At 39.5% G+C, this 15,276-nt stretch overlaps 2 protein-coding genes across 2 annotated transcripts in view; both read right to left on the bottom strand.

The window, feature by feature from the left end:
- Positions 1–4,395, bottom strand: part of LOC135477816 (mucin-5AC-like) — a 78,409-nt gene extending 74,014 nt beyond the window's left edge. The window contains 5 exon segments of the mRNA XM_064758020.1: positions 358–703; positions 1,273–1,507; positions 2,104–2,257; positions 3,559–3,662; positions 4,188–4,395. Of these exon segments, the coding sequence (XP_064614090.1) occupies positions 358–703; positions 1,273–1,507; positions 2,104–2,257; positions 3,559–3,662; positions 4,188–4,287 (939 nt within the window). The 5' untranslated portion in view covers positions 4,288–4,395.
- A 1,827-nt stretch (positions 4,396–6,222) lies between these two features.
- Positions 6,223–11,886, bottom strand: LOC135477431 (protein kinase C-binding protein NELL2-like). The gene is made up of 6 exons (XM_064757529.1): positions 11,713–11,886; positions 10,205–10,242; positions 9,370–9,437; positions 8,351–8,472; positions 7,448–7,543; positions 6,223–6,411 (listed from the first exon to the last, which is right to left on the bottom strand). The coding sequence occupies exons 3-6, from the start codon at positions 9,405–9,407 to the stop codon at positions 6,329–6,331; spliced, it is 339 nt and encodes a 112-aa protein (XP_064613599.1). The 5' UTR covers positions 9,408–9,437; positions 10,205–10,242; positions 11,713–11,886; the 3' UTR covers positions 6,223–6,328.
- Between the last annotated feature and the right edge of the window lie 3,390 nt (positions 11,887–15,276).

The raw sequence follows: 15,276 nt of genomic DNA, 5'->3' as shown, positions 1-15,276 counted from the left end.
AAATCTTCCCACACAAGCCATGGGGAGCAAATCTTCCCACACAAACATTTGTGGAGAGCAAATCTTCCCACACAAACCTTCATGGAGAGCAAATCTTCCCACACAAACCTTCATGAAGAGCAAATCTTCCCACACAAACATTCGTGGAGAGCAAATCTTTCCACACCAAACTTTCATGGAGAACAAATCTTCCCACACAAACCTACATGGAGAGCAAATCTTCCCACATAAACCATCATGGAGAGCAAATCTTCCCACACAAACCTTCCTGGAGAGCAAATCTTTGCACACAAACCTTCATGAAAAGCAAATCTTCCCACCCAAACCTTAATGAAAAGCAAATCTTCGCACACAAACCTTCATGAAGAGTGAAGAAGCCATGTAGATCTTGATTCCATTCCGTTCGTATGGCAGTTGCTTGACCTCTCTCCCCCTGACCAATAACTGATGATCTTGGTTCAGCTTGATATCTGACCCTTTGAATGTCACCTCCACAGACTTGGTGCATGAGGCATCAGCATGTCCACATGCATAGTTGTCCACCGTTATGTTGAAATCAGGATTCCAAACCATATAGTACGAGCAAATACCCATGAAGTTGTAGCGCTTGCCATCAAAAGTCTTGTAGTGAGGATCACCAGTCACAGAACACATTGCTGAGCACGGATTTTTGGTACATGACCACTTCCCTGCCTGACATGTGCTGAAAGGATCGAAAAATTAATATTAACAGGGCCAAATTTTATAAGAATTCAATCACACTCTTTTGGCATGTTATAATACTTTATTACAATGCTTGTGAAAAAAAAGTTCCATTTGTCATTTTGTTCATCACCTGAGTTCAAAATATTGGAAAAGTGTACATTTTTTTTCTTGACATACATTTCATCAGTTTGTCTCAAGTTCTATGATTCATTTTTTATTTGCCATCTAGACAGCATTATAGGTTTGTCTTATTTTTTTTTAGCTGACTCAATATGTGTAAAGTGCAAGAAATTTTATGCTAGCAAACTTTTTCAACAAAAATCTAACAGCTGAAAAAAACTACTTCTCTAGAACACTTGACGTTAAAAATGTGACTTGGTAAGTGAGATTTTATGAGAAAATTTAAACCCATTCATGACTACAGAAACCAAAAACTTTTCACAAAAGTTAGTCAGGAACACGAGAGTGCTCGGGCTGTAGTAGGTACCAGTACAATGTACTTAGAGTAAACATCAGCAGACAACAAAATACAGATCCACCTAACACGCCACGCGAGGGAAATCTCACCAGCTGTTGCACGGATCCTTGTTAATGGATGCACCCACTGGGTACAGCTTGCCGTAATAGGAGCACGGACACTGGCTGTGGGGGATGCATGACGTTCCATTCAGCACCATCCCAGAGGGACAGAAACAGCCATCCACGCACGTCTGGTCGGTGCAGCTCTTTGACGTGGATGTGCACGTCTGCGGACAAGAGCTTCCACATTCCTTGTACATCATACCACCGGAGCACTTCACCGCTGAAACAGTCGTACCAGTGATGACGTTAGAATTGTATGAAGAGTGCAACTTGTTTGGCAGATCGGAGAAAGAGAAGTTACTGTAGCTTGTTCATGTCTTCCTCAGTTTTAACCATAACAAATTTAGTACATATACTCTTACTTCACAACAGGTGCACTTTGATTGTTTTATGATTGCCATTTCATATTGATGAGTATGAGTGTGATCACCCAGTACTTTTGAACGTGTGTAATATGTGGAATATCAAATATTTGTGAATAAGCATGCAGAGCTCATGTACAAAGACATGACAGAACTTAGCACCCTGCAAATCTTTACTGATGATGCATATGATGACTGATGACGGTGTTTAAAGTACTCACAGTTCCAATCTCCTCGAAATTTCTATTATTATTATTCTGTCTATTATACTCACTGAAGGTGAGATTTTTGCCGACAAAAGGCAAAAAAAAAAAACCTTACCTGTCGCTGACAATTCGTGATAGACATTGACTCTTGATCATTTCTTCGATTTCATTCATGGGTATATTTACATTTGTACTTTATCTCTAGTTACATCATGCTGCTCTATAACCATTTCTAGATCGGTACTTACGGCATCTATTCTCTGAACGCCACGACAGTTCAACACCTTCTCGCAAGCACGCTCTTGAGTAGGCGGCGAAACTGTTACATCTGCACTCTTGTGCTGCGTTCACATCACAACAATCTTGCCTGCAGGCCACTCTGTATGGAGATGGGTCCACTTTCTATAAAAGAAAATCAAAAAACAAAATATTTCTCGAGTGAGTCAAGGTAAAGGTCTTGAGTGATAATACTAAACAGCCTAAAGATTTTCAGTCATGCATGTATACCTCTAGTCAAAAACTCGCTTCTTTGTTGACTTCCACTAGCTAACTTCCAGGACACTCCTGGCTGAATTCCAAGCCATAACTAGCTGAATTCCGGGACACTCCTGGCTGACTTCCAGGTCATCACTAGCTGGCTTCCAGGACACTACTAGCTGACTTCCAGGTCACTGCTAGCTGACTTCCAGGTCACTGCTAGCAGACTTCCAGGTCATCACTAGCTGACTTCCAGGTCATCACTAGCTGACTTCCAGGTCATCGCTAGCTGACTTCCAGAACACTGCTATCTGACTTCAAGGTCATCACTAGCTGACTTCCAGAACACTGCTATCTGACTTCAAGGTCATCACTAGCTGTCTTCCAGAACACTGCTAGCTGACTTCCAGAACACTACTAGCAGACTTCCAGGTCATCACTAGCTGACTTTCAGAACACCGCTAGCTGACTTCCTGGTCACTGCTAGTGGACTTCCTGGTCACTGCTAGTGGACTTCCAGAACACTGCTAGCTGACTTGCAGAACACTGCTATCTGACTTCCAGGTCATCACTAGCTGACTTCCAGAACACTGCTAGCTGACTTCCAGGTCACCGCTACAATTTTAGCTCATGATGACAAGCTCAATTTTAACTCATGACAAGCTCACTTCTAGGTCACCAATAGCCCACAAAAAGCTCAACTGTAGTTCTTGCTGACAAGCTCAATTCTAGCTCACCACAAGCTCAATTATAAGGGAAAATGAAATAAAGCTCGTGAAGCTCATTCTAGGTCAACACTCAGTTACTTTTAGGTCATCACAAAACCATTTCTAGCTTACTGATAGATCATGACTAGCACACGAACATATGCAGGCTCATGGAGGTGATTTTAGTGGTCTTTCTGGAGAGGCTATTAAACCTTTTTGCTTGAGTTGTATTTTTCTGCAGTTTCCTGATATAATTTACCCGGCAGGGTTTGTTATTTGATTTTGAAATAATCTAATGAAGGTGAGTTTTCTTTAAGGAGTAATCTTTCACCTTTTCCCCGCATTGATCATGTTCTAAGCCCACAGGAATGTGCTCATTTTATTTAATGGATACCTAATGTTGAGCTTCACTTAAAACCGTGGCCGAAACACGTGATCTCATTCAGCAAGGTCCTGATACACACTTAGAAGCGAGCATGTGATTTAGTGAGGCAGCAAAACCCTACAGACTGTGCTCACCTTATGACATGCGCTGAAATCCGCACCCATGATGTCATCACATGACTGCTGCACAGGGCTTGAGGTGCCCTTTACGGGGCAACTGCTGACGGAGTCGGGACATGCTGAGAAGACAACATAAGGGCCCATGTAAAGATCAAGAAGTTGGAATTTATAGAATATGAGGGTAACAGTTTACACAATCAAACCTGAAAGGACACTGCTACTGAAAATAGAATTGTGAAAAAACAATTAAACATGTAGATTTGTAAAGTTTAACACAGAGCAAAGTGACGAAAGGGAGATTTGGCCAGTTTTTTAACATCATCAACAGAATATACAAATCAGAATACCCAGGCTGGTATGGGAAAGGTGTGTATTCAGTTCACACTGAGATTGGGGCATTAGCAGAGACCTGGGAGCCAGCTTTCTCATTTTAAGTTTTATCTCCAGAATTTTTCATCCAATCATGATTATACTTGTAAAACTAGCAAAAAGAAATTTACAACGATATCAAAATCGTCAGGGAAAAGATAACAGTGTTAATGTTATAGTGTGACAGACATAAACTTTTTTGCAAAAATCAAATAAAAACTTTCTTTATAATACACTGCTGATGCCCAAAAAACAGTCAAAAAATCTTCACTCACTTTTGGTGAGGTCTATCATCTTCCAGCTTGGTGCCAAAGCTGACAGGGGAGGTAACCACTTTGCCCTTTGGGGTTGCGAAATCGTCTGTGGCATTTCCATTGAATTGTCCGCAAAGTCCCGCACATTTTCCCTTTGAGATCATCTGCGACTTCCAGAGTTATCCACTCTTGGGTGTCCCACTTCATGTGAAGCTTTTCCCAATAGCGCACAGCCAAGTAGGCGCCCATTTTCTCAAGATGATTCCTTCCCGGACGCTGGGGATGTGGGTGGGTTTTGCCATTCCAGGTGGACAATAGGATTTCCACCATTGGATGCGGAGCGAAGGGAAATTGTAGAGCTGCCAATGTAGATGTCGATGCCACGTCTGCAGGGTGCTGCTCCTGTGCACTGACGGTCGTTGATAATGTGGATTGAAAAGGTGTGGGAGTAGGTGCAGTCCTTGGCCAACAGATACTCACAGCCACCAACAAATGTGTACACTTTGTTGTCAAACGTCTTGTAATGGCTCTGACTCCAAGTACTACAAATTCCCTGCCCTCTAACATCCGCATGGACTGAAAACACGCAGAGAAAAAAACAGTCAAATCCATTTTCTCAATGAAAAAGTAAGAAAATCTTTGTAGTGTTTTTTTTTTTAATGTTAGCAAACGGAGAATCTTTGCAAACTGCATTGTCATCAAAATAGCACAAGCTCATCATTTGTCAGATGTAGGAAGGTCTGCCGGCAATCTGCGGATGGTCGTGGGTTTTCGCCGGGCTCTGCCTGGTTTCCTCCCATCATAATGCTGGCCACCATCGTATAAGTGAAATACTCTCGAGTACGGAGTAAAACATCAATCAATAAATCATTTGTTATTAACAAAGTTTCGAGAAAATCCAATCATAACTGTAAGAGGAGATGCATTGACAAGGACTCACTAATTAATCCTCATTAATTTTTTTAAGGGCAATAACTGGGAATAATTGATACGCTGCAACTCATGCACATGTAAATGGTCTCTGTCCTACATACAATGTTTTGCTTTTGACAGCGTAATGGTTACCGACAACATAAGGGAGCTATATCTCTCTCTCTCTATATATATCTACGTAGATATATATATATATATTCATGATTTACCCTAATGACTTGACGGAGATGGGAAACCCTAACATTTTTCATATAATTGTAGTCATTTTGTTCCCCCAAATACACCAAAAGTGCCAACAACCTATACATGTATGCTCTTGAATTTGAATCACCTTACACGACATGTACAGCTATCAGGTTTATGTGCATCTCAAGGAAACTGGGTAGAGCCTGGATCAACAAAACCACCACTCTCTGCCAGCTGCCTAACCAACCTAATGAATTAAGCCTTTAGTTTGATGCTGTTCACATGCACTTACCCAGGCTAGCCATTGTGGTCACGGGCAGACCCAGGGGTGTGGTCACGTCAATCACTGCTACATCTGAAAGATCAAAGGAGGTCAGGCTGTTCATACTGTTCAAAGTCACGCCACTTAGGCAGCATAATTATTATTTTTATGTTTTACATGTGAGCTGACATTAAAAAAAACCCGCACATGGAATAAATATAAAACTGAAAATCCACTTTTTTTATATTTTGTCCGATCTTGATGTTTTCACGATTTTCTATTTTTTCAAGGATTTCTAATCTTTTAAATATCTCTTCATAAGGAAAAACTGGTAAGATGGTATACATTTCCCACAAATCAGATGATCTTTAAGTTATATTTTTGTTATATACCTGTCTCCAACATTGAAAAAAATGCATTTTGCACATAAAACAGCCGTTAAAATTAGTGTAGCTTTATCTCATCAAACATCCCAAAATCTCACACGGTCAAATAAAGCAACAAACAGCATACAATAACTTTCAATTTGAAAGGAACCATTATTAAATATTCCTCTAAACCATTACTAAATATTACTCTATAATTTTTTTCTGTATACTATTTGAATTTAAATGCGTTTTGTGGACAGGTTAGTACTGGTATGTGGATCAGTTGATTATGCACATGTACCTTTTACGCAGTTTGGAAAGGTGGTGATGTCCGCGTCCCACGTGCCATCAACTTGACAAGTACAACGGGTTTGGGCGGAGTCTCGAAGCGATAGCCGGGCAGACACGAGATGTTACACCGTGTGTAGACGTCCTGTCCTCCAAACAATGGACTCTTCCCCATACGGGAGGGTCAGGTGAGGACACAGGCTTGTTGCTATGAGAAAAAACACCAGTAATTAATTACTGTTCTGAACGAACTACAGATTTTGGTTTTGATGAGTTCAAGACAGTTGTGCTTGATCTTTATACAGCCTTGTAAAGCAGAATTACATACCTAGACATTAACAAATGAAGTTTGATAAGTAGCAAGAGTTTATACTAGGTTTGTGGTAAAGGTATGTGCTGTAGGGCTTTAGATTATCCTAATTTGGGCATGTTCTATAAATTCTAGTTTTCAGTGGCCTTAATTTGGGGCAATTCACAAATTACAGATGATTTCTGATGGTATTAAGTTTTATGTCAATGTCTGGATCTTGCAATTACTTCAACAAACTCTGGGGATAAAATGAATACGGCTTTCACATGAAATTTGTAAGCGAAAAATATCAGGCCTTTGAGTGGCTCATTTTAGTTGCTTTATTATTTTGGTACACCGTTTACTGTTGTGGAAAGGATGCAATCTGAGCCCAATGAGTGAATGATTCATGCCACTACAGCAAATATTACAGCAAATATTACAGCAAATATTACAGCAAATATTACAGCAAATATTGCAGCAAATATTGCAGCAAATATTACAGCAAATATTACAGCAAATATTACAGCAAATATTGCAGCCATATTGTGAGAGGACATGTTTAAACCTGGAAACTGTAAATGATTATGGATGAGAGCCTTGTTAAGGCATATGTGCACGCAGCTAGGAAGTGGCCAGCACTGTCTCCCAGGCCATAATCACAACCAGATTCGTTGCTCGTAACCTGAACACAGGCTGTATACTAAAGGTTTTTTTTTTTACTTTGTTTTTTTTTAATTTTTCCTTTCACTGTTTTATAGCCGGAATCAAAACAAATAAATAAAACAACTCTTATCTGCGACAGGGTCAGGTTCCATCAAATGAAAAGTTTTGTCAGGATGGTCTCATGCAATAATCTGTTCTACACTTGACATACATGTACCTGTATTTCAATACGCTGCTGTCTAAATGAAAACCGAAGACTTAATATAACGTTACAGGTACATGTACTTACAGAACTGGCAGACTGGACCCCTGAATTCCCGTGGACAGGCACAGAAGTTTGGCGTCTTACACGTGCCTCCATTAAGACAATTTGGGGAACAGATTGCTGCAAAGGGAGACAACAGAGACTGTCATACACTGGCACGGCTTCGGATCTTCTTTTGTTTGACCGAAAATGCCTATTTCTGTGGCCGGTGAAGAGATTCACCTACACTCTCAGACTACATGTAACTTTTCCCCTCCAATCCCAAGGTTTAGCCACTGACAATTTAAATCAAGTGTACTTAAAACTTAAACTAAACTTACTCATTTGATTGTCTTTCTATACCATACTCAAGAAGTTTCCACTTATATAATAGTGGCCAGCTTTATCAATGGGTGGAGGAGATTAGAGTGTCAGCGGTAAACCACCAGCCTTTGGCAAGTAAGTGATGAACTTTCCCTGAACTGTGATATACATATAGGGAGATATGCATACTATATTAGTGCAAGACAACAAATGATTTCGCATATGCCAAACGGTCAGATGAGTATAGTCAACTGGTTCCTGTCATCACATGACTAAGGCCCCATGGACAGTAAGAGTGGGGGAATGTAAAACTGTCAGTCCAAGACTAGGTTTAAGCCTACATCTCATGTGACATAGCTCCACAAAGGAAAGTACTTTTAACTAATGAACTGCGACCTGCTCCTGAGCATTACACTCATGTGAATAGATGGACCTAAAGATAGCAGAAAAATACGCCTTTGGTGGGTTCTGCAAAAAGCTGATAAGAAATGATGTGAATTCCAAAACAAAATCAGATAGAAAATCAATGCATACTAGTTAATTAGTATACTCTCATTTCACAGTAATTAACACAATCCATTAGCACTTATCCTTGTCAACCAATAAGAATGCATGGCTACTTACGAAGACACTGTGGAAATGTCCTCCCCTTTAGCCATGTCCCATTAAAGTCATCACATGTAAGCTTAACTGACTGTGCCTTGTTCTCAAACTGGTAACCGGACAAGCAAGTGGCTGTGCAGGTGCTGTCGCCAAGGAAACACAAACCATAATGTAGTGTATTATAAAGTTTTTAAGCTCACAACAACTGCTCACATTGGCCTGATGTAGTCATACAAATCTGTGTAGAACAGATGTTGCTTAATCAGAATATGTTGCTTCTTAGTAAGTTTGACTGTCGTATTACTAACACCTATGCCTAGGACACCAGACATGACACCCCTTAGAGCTGACTGACTGAAGTATTACACTGCATGTATATGGCTATCAGTGTGACACCAGACATGACACCCCTTAGAACTGTTTAACTGAGGTATTACATGTACGTCTATCAGCGTGACACCAGACATAACACCAGACATGACACCCCAGAGCTGCCCGGCTGAAGTATTACATTGCATGTATGTCTATCAGTGTGACACCAGACATGACACCCTCAGAGTTGCCTCACTGAAGTATTACATTGCATGTATGTCTATCAGTATGACACTAGACATGTCACCCCTTAGAGTCTTGCTGGTCATGGAGACAACATGTAAGCCCATTTATCTGTAAAAAAGCATCCAAAGGTTTGTTTTACTATTCATCTGAAGCAAAACTGCACACTTTATGTATCTTTAATAATGTAACTGTTCATATCTTAGGTGTGTCAATAACAAAGACCAGACATTCTGTAGCATAAGAATTCTCTTGGGATATATTTTTGCTTCATTCTGGTTGAATCTTCCATTTGGAAAGTTTGATTAATTCTTCATGAGGAAATCTTAAAGTGATGGGCATCAAGACTACCATTTTAGGGTCTTGGTGTGCATTCTAGTGTACACTTTTATATACAAAACTTGGTAAAAATCAAACTATATACATAAAATATACCAAACTACGTGAAATACAGTAATTAATGGCTCAAGGTATGCAATACTCACAATCCAGACATGTCCTGAGCACAACTGTATTCGCCCATTTTGGGGAGCTGGCAGAGGAGAGCAGACTTCTGAAATAAAACCAACAAAAAAAAACGATGAGTAGTGTTCTTGCCCATTCCATAAATGGAATGAATTTCATTAATTTAAAGTCTGATATGATCTGTGTACTCTATGTGATTATTTTGATGAGTTGGTTGTTCTGCTGTACAAAATAGGGGCAAAGATATAGTCAAATACAGAAATGCACATTTTCTGACAAATGCCACATCAGGATGTCACTTAACTCACAGGTGCCTCCACAGAGGAGCATGTGCTCAGCTTGAAATCACTCCGATCGCATTGGTGAGAGCATCATTCTGAGAAGAGGTCAACAACGGGCACACGCTCTACCAAATGTTTTAGAATTACCAAAGATTTGGAGTGAAGTCGAACACCAGCGTTTTGTCTGACACGAAAATTGGACACCTCGTGGTACAGACCATAGACTCACCAACTCACAAACACTGTGTCTAGAGCGCAAAAACTAAAAATGTTGTTTTTCACTATTGAGTGGTGTACTGTCTACATGAAATATAGAGAATCACCACTATACATTGAGTAACTTCAAGAAATTCCATTAAGAAGCAATGACCTCTTCATTTACCAGTTCATCGGCCGACGTCAAACTTCCCGCGACCAACATATCAAGTTTCAATGTTTACGTACGAGTCATGATAGTGACTCGTACACAAATACGGTAATGAGGAAAGTCATTGATAACATAAATATAGATGTATTTGTACAAAAAAATGGATTAAAAAACTTCACAAACAATATATATAAAAAAGTTACTCACGAGTTTGTTGTGAGAAATCTCGCTTTCTTCTGTGAGTCCTGTAGGAGAATTAAAATCATGGACGGTCAGTAATAAATGAATAGGCCTAAACAAGTAGCTGGGACTACAGCAAAAAAAATAAATACAGAACATAATTCAGCTTCTAAATGAGGATGCCTTCATGTAAATACACTACTCAAAACTGTCACAAGGACGTCCTTTTCCTTCACATTTGCCTTTGTAAAAATATCCTGTGTAGTTCAAACAGTTACCAGTAATTAGGCCTAATGTAAACCAGTAGGCCTATAACAGGGATAGGCTATCTCAAGAGCTTTCCGTGTCATTGGCGCTCAGCACTGGCAACATGGATGTATGTTCAACAAATCAATATTCATTAATTCCTACTGGTCGCCTTTAGGCTACAAACTAAACAAAGTTGAGTGTTCGCCTTAAAAAAGCGAATAAATTAAGTAGCCTATTTACCCTAACTAACCAAAGAAGGTTCACAGTTTATCTCAGCTAACCAAAGAAAGTTCAGTGTTTACATTAGCTAACCAAAGAAAGTTCAGTGTTAGCATAGTCCTATATATTATATAACCAAAAGAAAGTTCAGTCATGTCAGTGTTTACCGATTCCCAATTAACTAACCAAAGAAAGTTAACTATAGGCCTAACCACTGAAGAAAGTTCAGTGTTAACAGGTACCCTATAACTAACCAAAGACAGTTCAGTCATAGGCCTATATCTGACTGATATATTAACATAAAGCAATGTCATAAAACTGTACGTTCTGAGCTTTTCTTGGAAAATAATTCATTTTTTTGTTTGTTTATGTGAATGAATTCATTTTTGTCACGATTGCATAATACAGTACCGGGTACCTAAAACGTTTCTTCCCGTGCTTCGTCCCGTTTCTGTAGCTGTGTTTTTTAGACAGCCGTCATTACTGGCCTTCTTTCCTTCTCCATTCACGTTGAAGAATATGTAAATTTGTGTGACGTCATCGGCTGACATATGAATAAGTCATCATGGCCACTATAATTTCTTCTGAAATTTCTTCTAATCTTATTTCATACGAAATGATCGGACTATCACAAAGCGTGAGCTCTGTTGATAAACACAAATGCCTTTACAGTTCATTTTTAGGGTAAAAACTTAATAAAACATCCGTCAATTATTCCGGGGGAAAGGTGGTGGTGGGGGGGGGGGGGGGTGGGGAGATACATGGAAGTTGTCTTTAGTGAGGACATCCCACTTCACTGAGGCAGCGATCGCCTTTAAATAACCATTATACAAAATCTAAATAAAAAAAATAAAAAAACACTAGAAAGAAAAAAAATATAGAAAGCCAAAAATTAAAATTACGTTTAAGCCGTTATTTTTTGTACTACGGTACCTAAAAAGTTTAAACGACGTAATATATATATTAGTTTTAAATTTTGACTCCAGTGAAGATTTGATAAGTAGAATCGATCTTAAACTTAAATTTTTCTTAGATCTTGTATATAAAAATGTGATGAGACAACGTACCTTGCGGCCGTCACAGAGAGGGAAATGAGCGCCAAGAGGCTCAGAGCCTGCAGCAGCACCCGGGGTGCCATGGCAACGTTTTTGTCGTTCTTTGTCAAAGTTCTTCGGAAGTTTTCAATGAAGTTGGGCCAAAGTAAAACAACAATTCCTCTCTTGAGAAGAATTCGGGCGAAAAATCTCTGGATGGCCCTAGAGGCAGATCTTTTGCGTGTCTAATTTATACTGGCTACTGCTTCGTACAAGAAACCAATCAAAATGAATGAGCTAAGATATTAGCCAATCAAAGCCTAGTTTGTGTTGACTAAGGGTGTGCTTTTAAAATTGGCGTGACACTTTGACCAGCTTGAGCTGTACTTTAATCGACCCCATACAACATTTTTGCAGTGTTGGTATAATTTTTGTTGAAGTTTGACATTATCGATTCCTTGATAAGTTAATCGATAACTCTTTCTTATCGGAACAGCCATCACATGCATATACCTGATAGTTAAAGTTAGTACCTGAAGTTTTTGACATTGTGTCTGCACAGGTGTTTATTTCCAATTAACGTGCCTCGTTTATCAAGTACAGTTCTACACCTATGTCGTTTGTCGCTAATACTTTAGCGCTGAATTCCTTTGATCAACTACATTGATTCGTCTGTGTAAGAATATATTATGTTGTTATCTGAAACGGAACTCTGCTTGGGTTTCAGCTTCTTGTTACTTTTTCTTTACTGAGTTCAAAGCACGCCTTGCCTTGTATTACGTTCATCCAAAACATAAACGTAAGACAGAATTGCTAATTTCAGTCTAAAATCCATCGGTTTAACCAAGAATAAATATCTGGAAAACTTTTATCATCATCGTCATCATCGTCAACATCGTCATCATCATCATCATTTTCACAACCATCGCGTTTGTCATTCTTTGGAAAGAATGATTATAGAATTAGGACAATAATGGTTTGTCTGAATTCATATTCATTTGTGTAGCATTGAGCACAAGAACCTGGCAGTTTCATTACGTCGACCAGGTTTATGGATGACGGAAACCAAAGTAGGCCTTCCAGAACTAAGAAACCATCCTATTTGCCTTGGGCGCAATACTATAAATCTGATGCACCAGTATGCTCAACATATAAATCTGATACACCGGTAGGCACAATACTGTAAATCTGATGCACCTGTAGGCACAATATTATAAATCTGATGCACCAGAAGGTACAATACTGTAAGGCTGATGCACCAGTAGGCACAATGCTATAAACCTGATGCACCAACATGCTCAACATATAAATCTGATACACCAGTAGGCACAATAGTATAAATCGGATACACCAGTAGGCACAATAGTATAAATCGGATACACCAGGAGGCACAATACTATAAATCTGATAAACCAGGCGACACAATACTATAAATCTGATACACCAGGCGGCATAATGCTATAAATGGGATACACCAGTAGGTACAATGCTATAAATGGGATACACCAGTAGGCACAATGCTATAAATCGGACACACCAGTAGGCACAATGCTATAAATCGGATACACCAGTAGGCACAATGCTATAAATCGGATACACCAGTAGGCACAATGCTATAAATCGGATACACCAGTAGGCACAATGCTATAAATGTGATTCATCAGTAGGCATAATGCTGTAGATCTGATGGCCAGGATTTCAGTTATGGTGCGGTTTTCGAGGGCTTGTATAACCTTACGTGTTGTCTTGTTATCTCGGTGTGCATATCCATGGCAACTATGATTGAAAACGTTTTATCTGAAATTGCAGTGACACATTTCATTCAGTGTAAACTGGAATATCGTAAAGTATAAAGCAGACAGTGTTTCACAAACATAACTGAAAGCTACATGTTTTAATAGGACTTCCAGTGTAGAAAATCTCTCTTGGGGTGGTATACATATTTTTAATATTCCAATTATTTAAATGTTTATATGAAACACTGTGTGAAACGGAGTATAACAGATGGCTCAGCATATATATCTCAACTGTCTTGGGTGAGTAAAAATGGCTTTAAACTACAGTTTTCTTATGGTCTCAACGGTTAATCCGGAAATTAAGTGGCTTGTTGAGGTAACGACAACGGTGACAGCTATGAAAAGAATTTTGTTGCGCGGAGAGGACGGATTGGAGGCACTAAGCTAATTCCGCGCTCCAAGTATGTTCATCGATGACGTCATTTCCGAATATTTCCAACCACTGATGGAAAATATGCATAGAATACAGGGGTTATCAAAAAATATAAAATATGCCTCAAAAAAATTCTAATTGTTTTGCCGTTTTTTTTTCTTCATTTTCCTTAAAATTATAATCCTCGTTTTGACGTATCCCTTAATTTACATAATTATCTGATTATTTAAGCCGGTATTTCTTGGATTAATTACCCACGGCTTAAACAACTTACACATACTTCCACGACAATCCAAATGAGATAGGTGAAATTCGACAATTCCATTATTTGAACCAACAATTGCATCGTTTTAGAGGCAATAACCATCTGACCATACAGGTGGGTGGAAAAGTTTGATATCGGTTATTAAATGCAACTTAAAAGCACTGTAAGTCCTTTGTTCTGTTTGTATATCTGTAGGTCAGTCAGTCATGTTACGAGGAGAGGTAGCCAGAGCTCACAGCGACCGCATTGGCGAGAGGCTCCTGGGTCATTAAGCTGCGCTGGCGCGCCAACCGACTTAGCCACGGAGCCCATCCTCCACCCCAAAAAAATGTTTGACGTTTTATTAATTATAATACGGGCCTACTGACTTGGGTGCAAGGTGGCACGAATCTCTATAAGGGTAGCGTAAGTGGGGTGAGGGGTGTCGCACCTAAGTGCTGCAAAGTTTTGCTTGTTAAAATGTATATGCAGTTTTAACAATGGAGGAGAAGTACTAATTCCAGTAATAAAAAAGAATATGGACAGGCTTATACTTGTCGCATGAATACAGTTTCCGTCGTCTCTAAACTATAATGGTAATAATTTAGGCAATCTTTCAAATGCAATCTTCTCATAGCCGATATACAATGGCAGAACAGCAGCTAATGGCGTTCGTCATTTAAATTCACAGCAACTGCATTAGTGAAGGGCTCCTGGGTCAGTGCGCCGCGCTGGCGTGCAAACCCCTTTAGGCCACGGTGCCTTCAGCCAATAGGGATAATGATGATCTTTCAGTGCTTGTCCAATTTTCTTTCTGTTTTAGTTGCTTTTGGGACTAAAATAATTTGTGGGCATAGGTGTGTAGGATATTGTTCATTGCTTTGCCATGACAATTTGTGGGCAAACTGGTAATGTATTACTCATGTGTCACAACAGAACAGCGATCAGTCCAACTTGGTTGGAAGATACCCAATCCATCATGAACCAACAGAACGAAATGTTTGGTACAGCATTAGCCAAACGGACGCCACGATAAAATCGATAGCATGTGAGTTTTGTTACCACATGGTCAAATCCCGGATCAGAAACATACAGGATTGAACATTATCTGACGACGCTTACAAATCCGTTATCAAAACTTTCACTGAAGTCATCAGTCGACAAAATGGGCTAAGAAGTACGGT

The sequence above is a fragment of the Liolophura sinensis genome, chromosome 11, assembly GCF_032854445.1.
Source record: "Liolophura sinensis isolate JHLJ2023 chromosome 11, CUHK_Ljap_v2, whole genome shotgun sequence".
In the NCBI taxonomy this organism is placed as follows: domain Eukaryota; kingdom Metazoa; phylum Mollusca; class Polyplacophora; order Chitonida; family Chitonidae; genus Liolophura; species Liolophura sinensis.
This window is presented reverse-complemented; position numbering and strand designations above follow the sequence as displayed.